Below are 16,533 nucleotides of genomic sequence, written 5' to 3' on the forward strand. Positions count from 1 at the left end.
GAACCTGATGAGAGGGGTGCCATGGGAGTGAATTGATAAAGGACACAGTACAGGAGAGGAATCTAGGGAATTTAGAGGCCCGCTCTTGGAAGGATTATCTCCCCACACACAGAAACCTCCAGGACTCAGAACTGTGAGGCTGCTGGGAGAATGGCGGCCAGGTATTTGACAGAGGAGATAGGGAAGTGGTGATGGTACATGTGTTTCAGAGGACACAGAAGTCATGGAGGAAAATACTCACCTTTCCTCTAGGCAGTCCCTCAGCTTTTAAAGATAAAAATTGGAGGGGGTGCCGAGGAAGAGTTGCCATTAGCAGTGAATGAGGATTTCATTGAGCAAGAATGTCTTGAAAAGTCTGAGAATACATAGGGGATTGGGCCTGATGGCCCATGAATCCCAGGGGCACAGCACAAGAGTGCAGATTTGGGTAGAAAATTAGGATAGCCAGGTTTGTGCAGAACTCCAGGCACCCTGGCAGTTGTGAGTTGGAATGGTGTGCAGAGTTTCTTGCACTGACATGAATAGAAGCAGGAGTCTTAATGAGTTTCGTTCCAGTGACTCTAAAGTAGAAATTAGTGGAAAGTATTGAAGAGGTTGTGAGAAGGCTAAATGTCAGGCATTCCTTCTTAACCCATGCCAGGGCTGACCTGAAGAAGACACTATTGGTCATTATCACTAACCTTGCTCTGTTCATGATCTTTCCTGCTTCTGTGGATGGCAGGCAAAGATGCCTGGAGACAGCTCTTGGTCCCAGTCCTAATTTGTGTTTGACTCCTTGCAGGAGAGGAAGAATCGGGGGGAGTGTACCATCTTCAAATACTGGGGTAGGGGGGCTGCTTCACTCAGTGGGTGGAATCGAAACCCTTGGGGAAAGCCAGGCACTGTACTGAGCACTGAGGCTTACTTTGAGCAAGATCATGGGCTGCTGTGTGGAAGGAGGCCAAAGGTCTGGGCTCATGGCTGCACACATGTGAGAAACACACTTGTCACCTGGAGAGAGAGGGTCTGCTCCTGGGCGATTTGATGAACTTGAGTAATCAGCCTCACATGTTTCTTGGCTGCTATTAATGTTATAAGTTATAACCATAAATGAGTTTTTTAGTCATTTTTCCCCTTTGCAGTGTCTTGGGTTTCTAGTTATCCTTGGGAAATAGGACACGTCTTTGGCTAACAGACATTTGAGGTGTACGAATTGAAGGCTGCAAAAACCATTCAGATGGAACTGACAGGTAGGAGAAGGGTCTCAGCTGCGCCCAGCACTCGGCTTGATGACAGTTTTGCAATAAATAATCAGAACTGGGTGAAATGATAGCAAATGTCAGTTTAAAATTTTTACTTGTCAAAACGAAGATTGCCTTATCACCAGACCATTTCTAGACCAAATTATGCTACCTTTTATCTTCTTTTCCAATGGAAAACATTCTTCAACCTCCCTCACCACTTTTTATGCTCAACTGGGTTAGCAGGTCTCAGGAACAAATTCGCAGTGTGTACAGATGTTCGTTACTGCTCACTTCATGTAATAAAAGAAGCTTGGTTTCCTCAGAAAACAATCGTTCGAGCCTTCTGTTTATTAGTCTCGATAGCTGTCATTTATGGTTCCAAGTTAGACAGTTGGGAACTGTCTCGGTCAAGGAAGTTCTTTTTAGTTTTATGAAGAGGTTACTCTTATTTTATCTGTGAAACAGAGATAAAATTCTGAAGAACATCAAAGTTTCTTTGTCTCAGGAGCCATTATGATATAACTTCTGACCTTTGGAAAGAAGACTAAGGTTCCTTTAATTTACTGTTGAGTTTCTAAAAAGCATTAGCTAGTTTATTTCCAACAGAATGAGAAATTGTTCAGATTGCTTTGGGGCTGGATTGTGGAGAGCCATGGAGAGGGACGACAGGGTTGAGTGCCGCGTCTGTATAGCCCAGTTGGATTGACGGGCTTATACGGCCCCGGAGGATCTCAGCAGGTGAAGGCCAAGCTCAGGCACAGATGTCTTCATTGGTGTTTAACACTGACGATGTATGAAAATATTTGGCTGACAGCATTTTTTGTTTTCAAAATAAGAAAAAATGCTCTACTTAAAAAGCATTCTAATATTTAAGCTACAATATCTTAAGATTTAGGAAAGCCATATTTATTCTTTTGTTGTTTATATTAGATTTATTATCTTTTTGAATGTGGAAATGTAACTGCTCTTTTCTCAGCTTGTTCTTCTTCTCTTTCCTCTCTGTAAATATTATGCCTTGAGAGAAATGAGAGGGGAGGGCTAGGGGCCAGACAGTGCTGAGGTGGGGTCTTGGGTCAATGTGCTCATGGGGCAGCAAACATCCTGGGCCCAGACTCCTGTCCTGGGCATCACGAAGTTCAGGGTGCAGGTCAGAGGGAACCTTCTGAGGTGCCGCCCTGCTGAGCAGAAACCTCCTAGCACATGGTGGTTGTGGTCTTCTGAGCTGTGATTGTAAAGGCTGCACCTACACCTTGCGTGGCTCAGTCTCTCTACGCCTCACACTTTGCCCATAAAAACAGATAATTCTAGATGAAGTGAGGCTGTGCCTGCGAGAAGCTGTCAGCATGGTGGTATCTGCTCCTAACAGTCCCGTTCCTCCCTCATTCCCTTCCTCTTTCCCACGTACTCTAGGAATGCGAGGCTTGCACTCTCAGACCACTTTTTAAAGCTCTGTAGCTACATGTGCCTCTGGTAAAGCTGCATGCTGCTGTTTAGTATAGGGAGCAACTGCAGTAGTGACTGCTGAGGGCCTCAGCAGCATTCGGAAGAGCCGAGGAGTCCAGTGTGGCACATTCCAGAGCTCCTGCAGTGTAGAGAGCTCACATTATAACCTGTGTGTTATTATACTTCAATTAGTGTGAAGGGATATGTTTAAGCCACGATAACAATGTGTACCCTGTACTCTGCACATGGAGGAAGCGTTTGATACTGAGGAATGCTGTGGCCCCAACTTAATAGTACGCATTGGCTCTGTTTGATAAAATAATAGTAGGCACTTGGATTTCCCCACCATTTCCTGCTCTGCGCTCTGCATGCTGCCTGTCCTCTGTCCCTGCCTCCTCCTCACCTGTCTTCACTCCCTCCTCTGGTCTTCAGCACACTGCTCCCACACTGCGCTCTCTAAGTAGCACTGGCTTCTCACTAGAGGTGTCTGGACGCCCCTCCTCCACACACCAGTCCCCCACATTCATGCTGGGTCTGGGTGTGCCAGGCCAGGACCTAGAGGAACAGGAGCTGAAGATGTGATGCGAGGGAAGCTGGCCCAGCCAGATTGGGAAGCTCCTCTGGGAAGTGGCGCTTAGGATAAGGTCTGAATAGGAAGTAGTTTTTGGCAGAAGAAACAGCAAATGTGAAGACTCCTCCCCCATGCTTCAGGCAAAAAGGCACATAGCTTTGTTGATGATGTTTTTCTCATAGAACAGCTTGTACTGTGCCATAAGGGGTGGACTTGGTGACTAGGCTCTGGTATCGTTACCTGAGAGTGGCAGCAGGGAGTCAGAGGGCATGGGGGCACTCCTGCAGGTCAGGTGGAATCAGCTGTCCCATCCTCAGCCATTGTGGTGTACAGTGGTATCATCTGCAGGGTGGTGGGTCCCCCCACAGCCTAGAGGTGGTCTCAGCAGGCCAGGAGGAGACCTCACAGATGTGTGAGTCAGCTTCCCATTGTGACAGGAAGCTTCTCATTTGATTGTCTGAAGTTAGAACAATGAGGATAATTGCTTTCCTACAAAATGAAATCGAGCAGGACACACATACAGACACATACACACAAAGCCTGAGAGGTTGAGTGGAGGAGGCTCTTCTTCAGACTCTCCGAATGCTAATGGTCTGGTCATCTAGCTTCTCATAAATCGATTCCTGCAAAGATAGGCACATTTCAAATATGATTTTTCACAATTTGCAGAACTGTAGTGACAACCGGCTCTCTCTCCCTTGTGCTATATTAAGGACATTGTTGATTAGAACAAAGATTGGCTTATACTTGGGAAAGATCCTTGTAGCCCTCAGACTTGTGTCCACGCTGCAGGGGTGGCCTTCTCCACATAGTCACTTCCACTCAGGCCCATGTCACTCACTGCTCTCTCCATAATGCAGTAGTGCTGATGAAGTAAGTCATTTAATTAGAGCCCGTTGTAATGCTTTTTAACGTGAAGCTCCCACTGTTCACACGGCTCCAAGCTCTTTGGTGGATATAGAAGGGACAAAGAAGAAAACTTTCTGTCTGTTGGAAAGAAGAAATGGTGTTTGCTGGCTGCTGCACTCCGTAGCACCTGGCACCGGCCCAGCCGTAGTTCTGGCACTGACACCGGGTCTGTCCACACAGCCATTTCCGTGCACACTCTTCCAGAACAATGCTGTCTTTGTTTTCCCCCCGGGACAGTGGGCACAGAAGGCAGCACCCTGTATTGTCAGAAGGCAGCAGTCATTGTGGAGAAGGTGTCAGATATACTTAAGAGGTACTAAAATTGGAGAAATAAAAGAGGGGCCTTTGATAGTCCTAAACTCTGGCCTTCTAATGTGGGAGCCTTGTCATCCCAGTGGAAATTTATTTTACTTTTCTAGCCCCGCTCTTTATTAGTTTTTGGTTTATTCAGTTTTTAGAAAACTGTATTAGCTATGATTTAAACTCACAGCACAATCATTCTGTGCTTAACTGTGCTTTCTTTTGTCCCTGCAGTGGCACCGATTACTATGATTATGGGCACGGGCTCAGCGAGGAGACCTACGATTCCTACGGTGAGTGAGTGGCCAGACTGACCATGCAGTGAGTGCAGGGGATGTGGAAGGTCCTGCCTTGCCTTGGTGGAAGGGAAGCTGTGTTCATTTTGACTGTCAAACAGCAGGGTCCTCTCTGTTTTTCTCTCTGTGTGTAGCTCTTTTCAAGGGATCTTTCAGTATTGAAATTTAATATTTAAAGAACACTAAATACTTGCAGAAAATTGCATGAATTCAGATTCTGAACTTCGATTTTTCTGTTTGGGTTAATTTCTATGTTGTGACCTTTTTCACTTAATAAAATAGTTGCCAAATTGCAGACACTTGATTCCACGGGTCTTTTTGAACCATCTTTGCTTCTTGGCAATAAAAGAGAAATGAAGCAATTGAGACCACAGCTCCAAAGTGCTTCTCCCACCCCTGTTTTTATATTTGAATCCAGTCCTAGTCTCAAGTCCTCTGAAGAAATTATACAGGGAGTCATGTCATTAAGGTTACCAGAGCACTGAGGTGGGGAGGTGTACAGGGGTCTGTCGGACCTAGAAAACAGCAGAACTCCTCCTAATTCAGGGGAGCTGGTAGAGAAGCTGAGGAGTCCATGTCCAAAGTCTCCATATGCAGAAGGATGATGGTTCTAATTATAAGAACTGGCGGCAGCACTGAAATGATAGTGAGAGGTACCTTTGCTGCAGGGCAAAGACATCGGAGAACATGAAGCTTCAGTCAGCTCTCGGAGAGTGAGTGCCTAGTACCCAGTGTGAGCGAATCAGGCTTGTGGTTAATGGATGTTATGACATTGCTCTGAACATAACTGCCGAACCATTTTCCCGTGTTTCTTTTGAAGTGCTTTTCGTCGTATCACCTGCCTGAAGCTGTGATGACCGCACCTTGGAATTTTTTGTTTTTTTGTTATTCGTAACAAACACTTGAGAGAAATACATTGGCTTGCTGAATGCTGTCTACTTAAATTGATGCAACTTAGCTTGAGGGAATGACGTTGATTGCATGTTCCTATCAAAAGAAGAGGTCATTTTAAGCATTTTTCCTTCAGAGCTTTTTAAATTGGTCTCTGTGGACACATGGCTTTTAAATTGCTGTGTGTTGCAGCAGGGAAGTTAACTGTTTGATGTCGAAGACCTGTAGCCTCACTGAAACTTCTGAGGATGAACAGGTGCTAATTCAGGAGATAAAGATGATAGAATACCCATTGATACTGATGACCGTTATCCGGTGTGGATTTAGTGTTACCATGATTGAAATTTGATTCCATGTCTTTAAGCTTGGCTCAGATCCAGTGGCATGCTATTGAGGCATAATTTCCCACACAAACCAGCGATATTGTAGTCTTCCTATGAAAGGACTTAGGAAGCAGACGGCAACCTTTCTCTTTCTCAATCTGCCCTGTGCTTTGCCAATCTGCCCCTTCCCAGTTTGCTCTCCCGTGTTCCCTCCTTTTGTTTCCACTGATTGACTGTGTTATTTTTCTTGTATTCACTGGTAGAAGAAATGCAAGTGATCCTTTTCAGTCTCACTCCCACACAGAATGTCTTCATGTTTCTCAAGGCGGTTCAGTTTGCTCCACAAGCTTGTAAATTTTAGTTGAGTGAATAGGAAGCGGAGAGTTCTTGCAAAGTCGGTTGCCACTGCAGATTCAAAAATCATTTTTCTTACTGTCCTGATGCTTTTAATAGTGAGATAGTCATTTTGCCACTGTTCATAATTTTTTAAAAAGTAAATTCCCTGTGTTTCTTTTATCAGTACATCAAGGATATGCATCTTCAATATGACATCTACCCTTGGTTTAGGGTGAAGTCAGATTCTGAGAAATGGTGTGGTAGGACCCATGGCAGCGGTCTAATTGTGATTAATCTCCCTGATTTCAGGACAAGAGGAGTGGACTAACTCCAGACACAAGGCACCTTCGGCGAGGACAGCGAAGGGCGTCTACAGGGACCAGCCATATGGCAGATACTGATTGTACTGTCTGATGTTGTGAAATAGCCAATCTCCACCGTCCTGTATACTGTTCAAAGTAATTTTTTCTATGAACAATCCCTTTTTAAATAAATCAAAATGTTTAAAATCTGAATGGATGGTACTTAAAAACTACTCTGTCGAAACATCAACCTGGTCAGGAAAAAAAAAAGACATGTAAAATTTTGTTATTTCCAGTCTGTATATGAAAAAATAGGTCATCAAAAGGAAAAAAAAATAACTTTGATTAACTAGTGTTAAACAAAAAAAATAGGTTTACTAAATATGTTAATCCATTCTTTTAACATAAGCCTCACTTTCATTTTAAAGGTTTCCATAGAATTTAGTTATTTTATCTTTCAGCCATATGCTAGTTTTTTTTCTCTTGCCAACATGCGTAAAAAGGGAAGCCAATTACAAGTGCAAATAATGTGGTATTCTTTTGTAACTCAAGTCTTGAAATGTTCTGTAGTGTTAAGCAAAGTCTCCTCTTGCTTGATACTAAATAAACTTTTGAAAGAAATTTCGTGTGTGTGAGCTAACAGTTTCATGTTTTTCTTATTTAAAAAGGCCTTCATAAATAGTGGTAAACAGGGAAAGAATTCCTTTAACAATGCTTGTCATAAAAGGGTCACACTAAATATTGTACAACTTATTTTTAAAATGGTATAAAATTAAATGTACCACTATATACTCACCATAGATTTAAATGCTGTTTAGAGTCCAAGTGGTATCAAGCTGCGTGAGTGACACGTTAAAACTACCAGAACCAAATCTTGTTTAAAAACTGGTTTTAAAATAACTACTGGGTTTTCTGGAAAAGATGTGATCAGTTTTCATCTTGTTGAGCGTTTTTTCACTAGTGCAACTTTGGATTTTTTATGAGACTTTTGGTACCTTAATGAACACCTCGCTCCATGCTGGAAGCAATAAGCACAAAGCTTTTAAAGACATTCTGGCTTGACTAATTGAGGTCGCACTCGCCAAGGCTGAGGATGTGTAACCCTTAAACGGTCTTCATTTTCAAAGGTAAATAAATCAAATAAGATTTTAATCTCACTTAATTTATCTTAATATAACTAATAAAACCAGGGCGATTACAACTTAGCAAGTTTCATTCTCCATTTTAGAAAGATTTTAAGATCACCTAAATTCTCATTTTAAAAAGTTTAATTTGTTTTAGTAATCTAAAAAGCCTTAGTTTAGTCAGTTTAATTGGGGCCAATTATTCCCTATTAAACAAATGTAAAACCTCATAACTAGTTATTTGTAACACAGTATTTGGTTAGTAATTGAGGGCGTTATTAAAAATGACAAATACTTAACAAAGTTATTCTTTAATCATTTGCTTTAAGCTTTCTTTGTAGATTGTGTAAAATGTTTAATTTTTTTATTGTTGAGGAATTTTCTTCTCTTTAAGTAAAAAAAAAAATCTTTTCTTTTGTCAGGAAATGTCTGGGATGGCAGAGAATCTGGTTGTGCCTTGGAGTGAAGCCAGGTAGGTGCCCTTGGTCCCAGAGGAGCACAGGTCAGAGGCCCAGCTCTTGCTTGTGAACCACCAGACTAGCATCCTTGGTCCTGAGCTGCAGAGAGGCTGGCTTAGGCCTCAACAATACAGATACCTTATGTCTTTTTCTTCAGTCGGAACACAGCTGTCTAGCCAAAGTCCAAAAAACAGCTGTTCACCAAACTTGGTGTAGAATTTGATTCCAGTCTTACTTTTCTATATATGTACACGTGTGCAAAAAAATCACACAGGGATGCAGGAAATTTTTGAGCATAGTTGTCTTGGTTTTATGGAAGTATGACTTTTTAAATTTTGCAAAATAAATTATTACTTTATAAGATAAACACTATAAAAGGTGTTTTATCAAATTACTTATTTATTTTTTTAATCTAGAGATCTATAAAGAAAAATATCCAGGAAAAGTATCACTAATTAGGTCTCACTTTTCAGGTACTCTTGCTAAAGTACACTGCCAAGGCCCTGACCTTCTCGAGCATCTTACTTTTTCAGTGTTCACATTTCAGTTCTGCCACATAACTGTAACTTGAGACAGGTCTCACTTTATACCTCAGTCCCATGAAAATGATGCTTATCCCATGGAGTTGCTGTAATATGCTAAGTAAGATAATATGTGAGGCTCTTATAACCTGACAATGAAACAGTCTCATGTGAAATTGAATTGTCAGCATTGAATTTGCATATTTAATATAAATCAGAAATATATGACCTCCTTTTTTCTTAATAGCCAAAATAACTGAAACAATTAAATTACCTTTAGAAATAAAACAGTTCACTTTAACCTGCTCATAGACCAAAATGAATAAGTTCATCATTTTTTGGTTACTGTTTTTGTACACCAGCCTCTTTCCTTTCACAGAAAGGGAATATGCCATGAGCCACATTTCTTTAGCATGTGGTGGTACTGAGATACTTTACTACTTTATTTAGAGTTTTGTTTTTTAGCTTTTTGGCATTGGCCTAACAAATAATAAAATAAATGTAGGCTTTTTCCTCTCCCTCTCGCTCTCTCGCTCTTTTTTTTTTTTTTTTTTTTTTTTTTTTTTTTGTTTATTTTTTTTTTTTTTTTTTTTATTGTTGAGTAGAGTTTATTACCTGGCTGTTATGTGGGTCAGAAATCTGACACTGTTATAGCCAGGAAGGGCTGCCTTCTGCCCTGGAGGCTCTGGGGAGGATGGGAGTTCTGCTTTTTCCCACTTCTATGGCTCATAGCCCTTCCTCCATCTGGGGGCCATCAGGACTGGTCCCATCCTTTCCTTGCTGCCATCTCTCTTGTTCCATGAAGGTAGAGTCTTACATCAGAAATTATGGATAGGCAGAGGGTCAACCATAGATGGTCTTCAGGTCAAATTCTTAAGAATTTTTGTATGCTTTTATGTTTTTTTTCATTTTTTTTTTAAAGAAGCAAGGCTTTAGCAGATTGTAAAGATGAATCGTGGCCAGAAGGGTCAGAGACAATACGAAACAGGGGCTCTCCTACTTGGCTGTCAAGAGATCTTCTCTCCCCTTGTCCATACCCCACCAAGTCTGATGTCTACCCATTTCTACCATCAGAGCCTTCCTTGTCCGAGCCAGGCTTTTCTCATCTCTAAGAGCACATTGCATTACTCTCCAAGCCTTTGTTTCCCTGCCTTGGGGTCCTTTTGTCTTCTCCCAGGACAACATTCCTTCACTGTGAGCTCTGTGTGACAGTCACTGGGAATGGAGTACAGACGTTGTAAGATGTGGAACCCTGCATTCAGTTCACTCGGGAGCTCATGGAAGAGATCGGCAGATAGACCCGTTTCCTCTTGCACAGAAACATCTCCATTCTTCAGGAGTTGGCCTGATGCTCTGTCTTCTGTGAGGTCTGTGTGAGTTAGACCAGTCCAGGATCCCCAACTCTCTCTGAAGAACAAGTGTAGTTTCTGTTTCTTCAGTTTAGTAGTGGTGATATGTAACATATTGGATGCAAGTTGTTATAATAATCAAGCATGTGGTCATCACTTTCTATAAATTTTGTAACGGAATTCTCCAACTATAAGATGTCATCTACATTTTACAGAGGAAGAAACAAGCTTTATAAAGTGAGGTCATTTATTTAGCCCATAACTTGTCACTGATGGAACCAAGATTTGAACCCATCTCCGTTGATCCATAGTCCTGTACCTTTGTCATATCATTACTCTGTCATTTCTCTGTGCTGTACCAGCTCCCACTGTACTGAAGACTTCACAAGAGAATTCTTATATTCCCAGCAGTAACTCATGCTGTGAATTAGCCAAACATTGTGATTGATGCTGCCCTCTCTCTGTCTCTACCTCCTCCCTGCCCCAGGTTCCTTAGAGAAAGATTCTTCGGTTTTATTTAGATTCTGAATCTTCCAAGACATTTCAAGTCAGATCAGTCAGTATTCACTCAGATATATTTCCAGAGCATCTGCTCTGCTGGAGACAGTAGGAGTACAGCAACTGAAGACATAGTTCGTGTACCAAAGATGCCTCGGTCTGCCCTGGAAAATGTTAGAGGAAAGCATCAGTAGGGCTGTTATAGGTACATCAATCGGGGTCTGCTTTGTAGGTTCATGGAAGAGGGATATAGAACCTAGGCAGGGTGGCAGAGGTATTGAGCCAGTGGAAAGAAGATAACCACGTAGGGAAGGTACTTGTGGAGCATTCTTATTCGAGCTCTGCCATTTATCAGCTTTTTAACCTTGAGTCAGTGCTTGGACCTCTCTAAACTGCAGTTTCCTTACCCATAACATGGGCACACCAATGGCACACCTACCTCAGTGCCACTGTGAGGATTAGCAGCATGCCTGACGCAAGTAGCCATGTTTGCTCTTATTTATTGCCACGTGTAAGAACTTGAAAGAGAGAATCATCTAGGAAACTTCAAGGATATCAAGTAATTATAGAAAGGAAGAGAGGATACTGGTTGGTAGGTAAGCCACGACTAATGAGGGTATAATATGTCCTGCTAAAAGTTGAAAAAACATGCAACCATTCTTAAAGATAATATTCTCTTCACCTTTGACCTTACCCTTCTCTATTCAGCTAAGCAGAGACAATAGCCTTTTAGACCATTGCACACGCCTCCATTTGTGCTGGTCAGTGATCATAAACCCAGACAGTGAATGCCGTAAGAAATGCCTGAACTTCGTCCTCAAGTTTCCCCCGCCACACACTGATGACAAGTGTCATCTTAATGGTCAGTGTGGTTCCACCTGGTAACCTCAGTCTAGCCAGGGTCATCTCTCCCAATGAAGCCACATGATCCTGTCAACAGTGTTGCAGTTCCTATAGTCTAGCTCCCTCATTTTAATTCAGAATTAATCAGAGATACCAGCCACTGTGTACAGAAATGGTTTACAGAAAACGAATGGTTTAAAAAAATTAAAAAGTCAGAAGTTAAATCACAATATAAGGAATTTCATAGAATATAAGTGATAAATAATAAAGCTTATTTTTATGCAAATAATACCCACTCTCTACTCTCCATGTCCGTGGTGTTGAACCTTTTAGAGACCAGCTGCAACCCAAAGCCCACTTATTGCAAAGTGCCAACACTGCAATTAAACCTGAATATTGAGGTTGTGGTTTAGAAAATCCAACTGTTCTTCAAAGCTCAGCTGCTGGGGTCACTTGGCTCACATTTTAACAGAGAGGGCTCTACATGCCCACTGTGGCACATGGGCCGTGGGTTCACCACCACTGATCTACATACTGTACATGCTTGGTGTTTCACAGGGATAGAAGGGGAAAAGCCCTTCATTATATTTAAGTAATCTATTTTTTGCTTGATCCAATTTCCATCTTTAAGTGCGAAAGGCTGTGGTGTGGATCAATCTCTGATCTGAATTTTACCCTCCCGTATCTACTACAAAATCCTATCAGTTGTATTCAACTCTGTCTAAGATTCCTATTTTAAGAATTTTAGTGGTTTCTTTGGCTGTTTAGCACCCATTCCTGAAATTATTTCTCGGATCTCCTGTAGTGAGTCATTTGGCAGTACCCACCCAGTAGCTTTCAGTGTGAAACCCGTGTGCTCTGAGCATAGGCCCTGCCTGACCTTACTGCCCACCTCCCCGGTGCCTCCAGCCTACCCTGCTGCATTGTAGACCCCTTGTACACTTTGACGGCTGCGCCTATGTGTGCCTGCAGTCATATTCCTTACTGTGCCTGCCAGGCTTCTGCTCTGTGTGGTTGCTTGGTCCCTCCAGGCTGCAGAGTGGAACTTCAAGCATACCCCTCATGCAGGAGATCTCCCTTGGCCCTTTGTCCTCCAGTACACTGAGTCTCTGCTCCAGTACTTCATAGCACTCTGAATTCGGCTACCAGTGTCCGTGGTGGGCTGTTTCCTTTCCTGTCCCCTCACCAGGACTCTGTCGTTTGACCAGTGAGTGGGCAGTGAACAGCAACTGACTGTGGGAGTGGAAGGAATAAAGTGGCTTAGTGTCTCAGTGCAGAGAAATAGACTAGGATTTGTTCGGTCTCACTGGATTGACTTGATCTTCGATTAGAAGAAAACTTACCAGGTTAATAACTGCTATCCTGTGTATGTGTGTGTGTTCACATACATGTGACATTCAGCCATGGCTGCAGATGGAATGCATGCATCTGCCACCTCACACAGTGCCTAGAATCCTGTAGACCCTCAGAACAAGGAGCAGAGTAAAGAGCAGGTCCCGGTATAAAGTGTGCAGGCGGGGTTACACTGGAGGGCAACTTCTGCTCTGCTTGTGGATATGTTTCCCTCTCTTCTGACTGCAAGATTTTAAAGAAGGAGCAATGCCTTTTTGACCTGCACCTCCAAGTCCTAGCGTAGTGCCTGGCACAGAGCAGAGCAGGGACTGACAAGGTGCTCAGTGAGGGGAGGACCTAGCAAATGGACCTGCAGTTCTTAAAACAACAGAGCAAGCACTTTACACAATGAATTTTGGTTTCTCAGTAGAAAAGAGATACTGTATTTCTGTGATCATTGTCTTTCTCACTGGGAACGTGAGGGTACAAAGCCAAGTCACACACCTTTTTAAAAATAAGTAATATGTGTGCTTGGCACAGAACCCAGAAGACTATACAGTGAAACATTGGCCTTAATTCCCACCCTACTTCCGGACAACCACAAGTAGCCATTCATATAGTTGTTTTCAGTTTTTGTTTTTTCAGTCTTTCCAGAGTTGGTCAGTACATAGGCAAAGCAGATGGATAGATAGATAGATAGATAGATAGATAGATAGATAGATAGATAGATAATGTATCACTTTTTGCATATTTTGTTTTAAAATGTATCTTAGAGGTTTTTTTATATTATAAAGCTACCTTTTCTTTGACTTTATTTTGGCTGAACATATGAATGAGGCATAATTTAAACCACTGCTGAAGAATGCAGTTTGTTTACAGTATTTCGCTCTTTTTAAAAGTGGTATTAGAAAGAACAGCCTCACATCTCTGTTCTTGTACACGTATTTGTACACATCTGCAGGTTAAGTTTCTATGGTAGATTTACAGGGTTGACTCCATTTTCCACAGATACTACTCTCGTTCCCCTGGAGGTCACAGTGTATCCTCATGTGCATTTCTGAAGGAAATTTGAGCTCCAAGTGTGTGGTGCATTCATTGCCTCACATAGCGATGAGCACGCAGGGCCGTCACAAGATTCCTCTGGTCAGATACCCACTTCAGCCTGTAGGGGCTTATGTTTTTCTCCTCCCTGCCTGCTTCACAGATTGACTTTCAAAATGTGATTTCCGTTTCATCCCTTTTCTCTTCAAGTTCAAGTTCATTGCTTTTCCCTCGTGCACCTTCTCTCCTTCTATCTGGGCTTTTATTTTGGAAGAGTGCTGGAGATACATTGAGCTTTATGTGGTCCCTTGCGTGGAGCCTCAGCAGTGCTAGAATGAACGAGATGCACACTGATTCTCTAAAGTTAATATAATACCTTAAAAAGCTAAACATCATGAATATGCTGATCTTAATTAATGAACCTTTTTTTAATAGCTAGTGACTAAGTGCTTTAAGGTTGATAAAATGCACAAGACTCATTCACAACCTTCTGTATCCTGCTTGGGTAGGAAGGAACACGCTACAGCGTGACCCGCTGTTCAAATGTACATGGTTCCCGACAGCCTCTGCTGTTGGGCAGAGGCAGCAGGCTCCTTTGCTGAAAGAGGAGGACTCTGAAGGTCCAGTAGTACCTGGACAAGCAGAGAAGAGGAAACGGGCACAGGGTGGCTGTCCAGGCAATGGCAGACTGTGCTTGGGGGACTCAGTTGCTAGTATACAAGGTGTCAGGAGATGTGTGCACCAGGAGAGACAGGGAGGAGCAAGGTCCTAGGGAACCAATACCAATGTGTGAAGTTGCTCCAGGCCACACTTTGTGATGAAAGCCTCTAGAAGCAGGATGTGAACAAACAGTGAGAAGCAGACCTAGCCCTCGGACCCCCCACCATGATTGGTGCCTTTCCTTCTGATTGCCACTCAGTTTCTGAAATAGGAATCTTGCTGCATGTGGCACGGGGTTAATAAAATACCTGAGAGCTCTACATCTTACTAGAAGATAAGGATGCAAGAAGTATGCCAAAGTAGACACAGAAGAGCTCCTTTCATGTGTTCATATTAGAGGTGTGTTAGTCACTTTTCTCTCACTGCTGAGACAGAATACCAGACGTCTGAAGTTTGAGCGGAAGGAGTTTATTTGGCTTACAGTTGGCAGTGGTTTCAGTCTGTAATCGGCTGGTTCTGAGGCTGGGATGGTAACCAGTCATGGCAGAGCAGAAACAACGTGGTGTGCACAAAGTAGCAAAGACAACAAGGGAGAGCTTTAGCAGTGTTTCCCTGCCCCTCTTATCTTATTCAGACTACTCAGGGAGGGCAGGCAGCACTCACACCCTTAATTCCAGGGCCCTTGAGCCTAGCACTGCATCATGGATCAATTCCAGCTTCACACACTCTAGGACACAGCCTATGACCACATGAGGCTTTGTGGGGGGTCCTCTGGACCCCAATCATAACAGAAGGCATAGCTGTTCTAAAACCAAACCCGTAAAAATCATGGATGATCCTTTCGTCATCACTGCATGTTTTAGTCATTTTTCTTTCCCTGAGATGAAATACCTGACACTCATGATTTAAAGGAGGAAAGTTTTATTTTGGCTCCTGTTTCAGTAGGATCAGTCCATGGTAAGCTAGCCCTAAGGCAGAAACTGCATGATACAATGCTATGTTGGAGGAAAGCTGCTCCCTGCGTGGTAACCAGGAAGTAGAGACGGATCACGCCCCCAAGTGACTTGCCTCTCCCCATAGGCTGCACCTCCAACACATGAGACTGGGGGAACATTTTATATATAAACCATAATATCATGCTAAGTAGTTACTCACCTGTCCTTACTCAACACAGACATTTGGTATCCTTAATTTTGATGATTCTGTTTTGCATTATTGTCCATAACCATCCTTAGCTCTGTTAAATTTCTACTTGCCTACATCCTGCCATCCCAAGACAGCATATAATTATTCATTTCTTTATGTTTACTAATATACTTAATTTCCCTCTTTTTCAGGAGGCCTCCTTCTGTTCATGGACTGCTTAAGAATAGTCAACTCACCCTTGTGCCTAGTCAGTAAATGAATCCACATGGGAACTTGAAAATCATCTTGATGTATTATTTTTACATAAATTTTTGTTTTGTAAAATTTTTTTTTTATGAAATAGTATGCTTTTAATTTAGAAGGCCTGTTTTAAAAAGAAAAAGAAAGAAAATCAATCTTATTTTGTGGTCTCCTAATAACAAAAAAGAATGATTTGTACAGTCATTAATAAAGGCTGCCTGTTGAAATCTCTTCTACTTTATAGAAACACAGAAAAACATAGTCTTGTTATTTCAGCACAGCTCTAGATTTTGCACACTGGAGAACCATGCATGCTGCTGCTGCTCACTGCAAGAAGTTGAGATTCTAAACATATAGATTTGAAAATGATTTATCTGTCTCTGTTGTGTGCCCATAAATATGAAAGTGTTAGACCAAAAGTATTCTGCCACATAAAAGGTTAATTATGAAAGCTTCTGTGGGAAACAGAATGCTAAGGACAGAACAGAAGCCTGCTTTTCAAGCCTCTCTCTGATTTGTTATGGAACATAAAGGTCATGATCCCTGTGGATGGTATTACTCCTTTCCTTTTCTTTTCATCGGTTTCTGGTGCATTGTGATTTTAATTCAGTCTGCCCTGGGAGGATGTGTTTTATTTCTTTAGCTAGAAGCTCATATAACATGTTTCCTGATCATGGAATTTCAAGAGCAGTCTCGCGCATTGTTAAAACACGTTTCCTCAAGGTAT

The 16,533-nt window shown here is 42.2% G+C and overlaps 1 protein-coding gene across 3 annotated transcripts in view; it reads left to right on the plus strand.

Moving 5' to 3' along the window:
* Khdrbs3 (KH RNA binding domain containing, signal transduction associated 3) overlaps nucleotides 1-15,886 on the plus strand; it is a 166,503-nt gene extending 150,617 nt beyond the window's left edge. Inside the window, exons 8-11 of one of the 3 annotated variants that reach the window (XM_010629626.3) lie at nucleotides 4,681-4,739; nucleotides 6,602-6,750; nucleotides 8,141-8,190; nucleotides 15,758-15,886. In XM_010629626.3, coding sequence (XP_010627928.1) covers nucleotides 4,681-4,739; nucleotides 6,602-6,693 — 151 coding nt within the window. In that variant the 3' untranslated portion in view covers nucleotides 6,694-6,750; nucleotides 8,141-8,190; nucleotides 15,758-15,886. Of the gene's footprint in view, nucleotides 1-4,680; nucleotides 4,740-6,601; nucleotides 7,722-8,140; nucleotides 8,191-9,874; nucleotides 12,985-15,757 lie in introns of those variants that run through there. The other 2 variants (XM_033760860.1, XM_033760861.1) reach the window with 2 other exon arrangements.
* Nucleotides 15,887-16,533: the final 647 nt, after the last annotated feature.

This window comes from Fukomys damarensis, unplaced genomic scaffold (genome assembly GCF_012274545.1).
Source record: "Fukomys damarensis isolate Sample0158 unplaced genomic scaffold, DMR_v1.0_HiC HiC_scaffold_5, whole genome shotgun sequence".
Taxonomy (NCBI): Eukaryota; Metazoa; Chordata; class Mammalia; order Rodentia; family Bathyergidae; genus Fukomys; species Fukomys damarensis.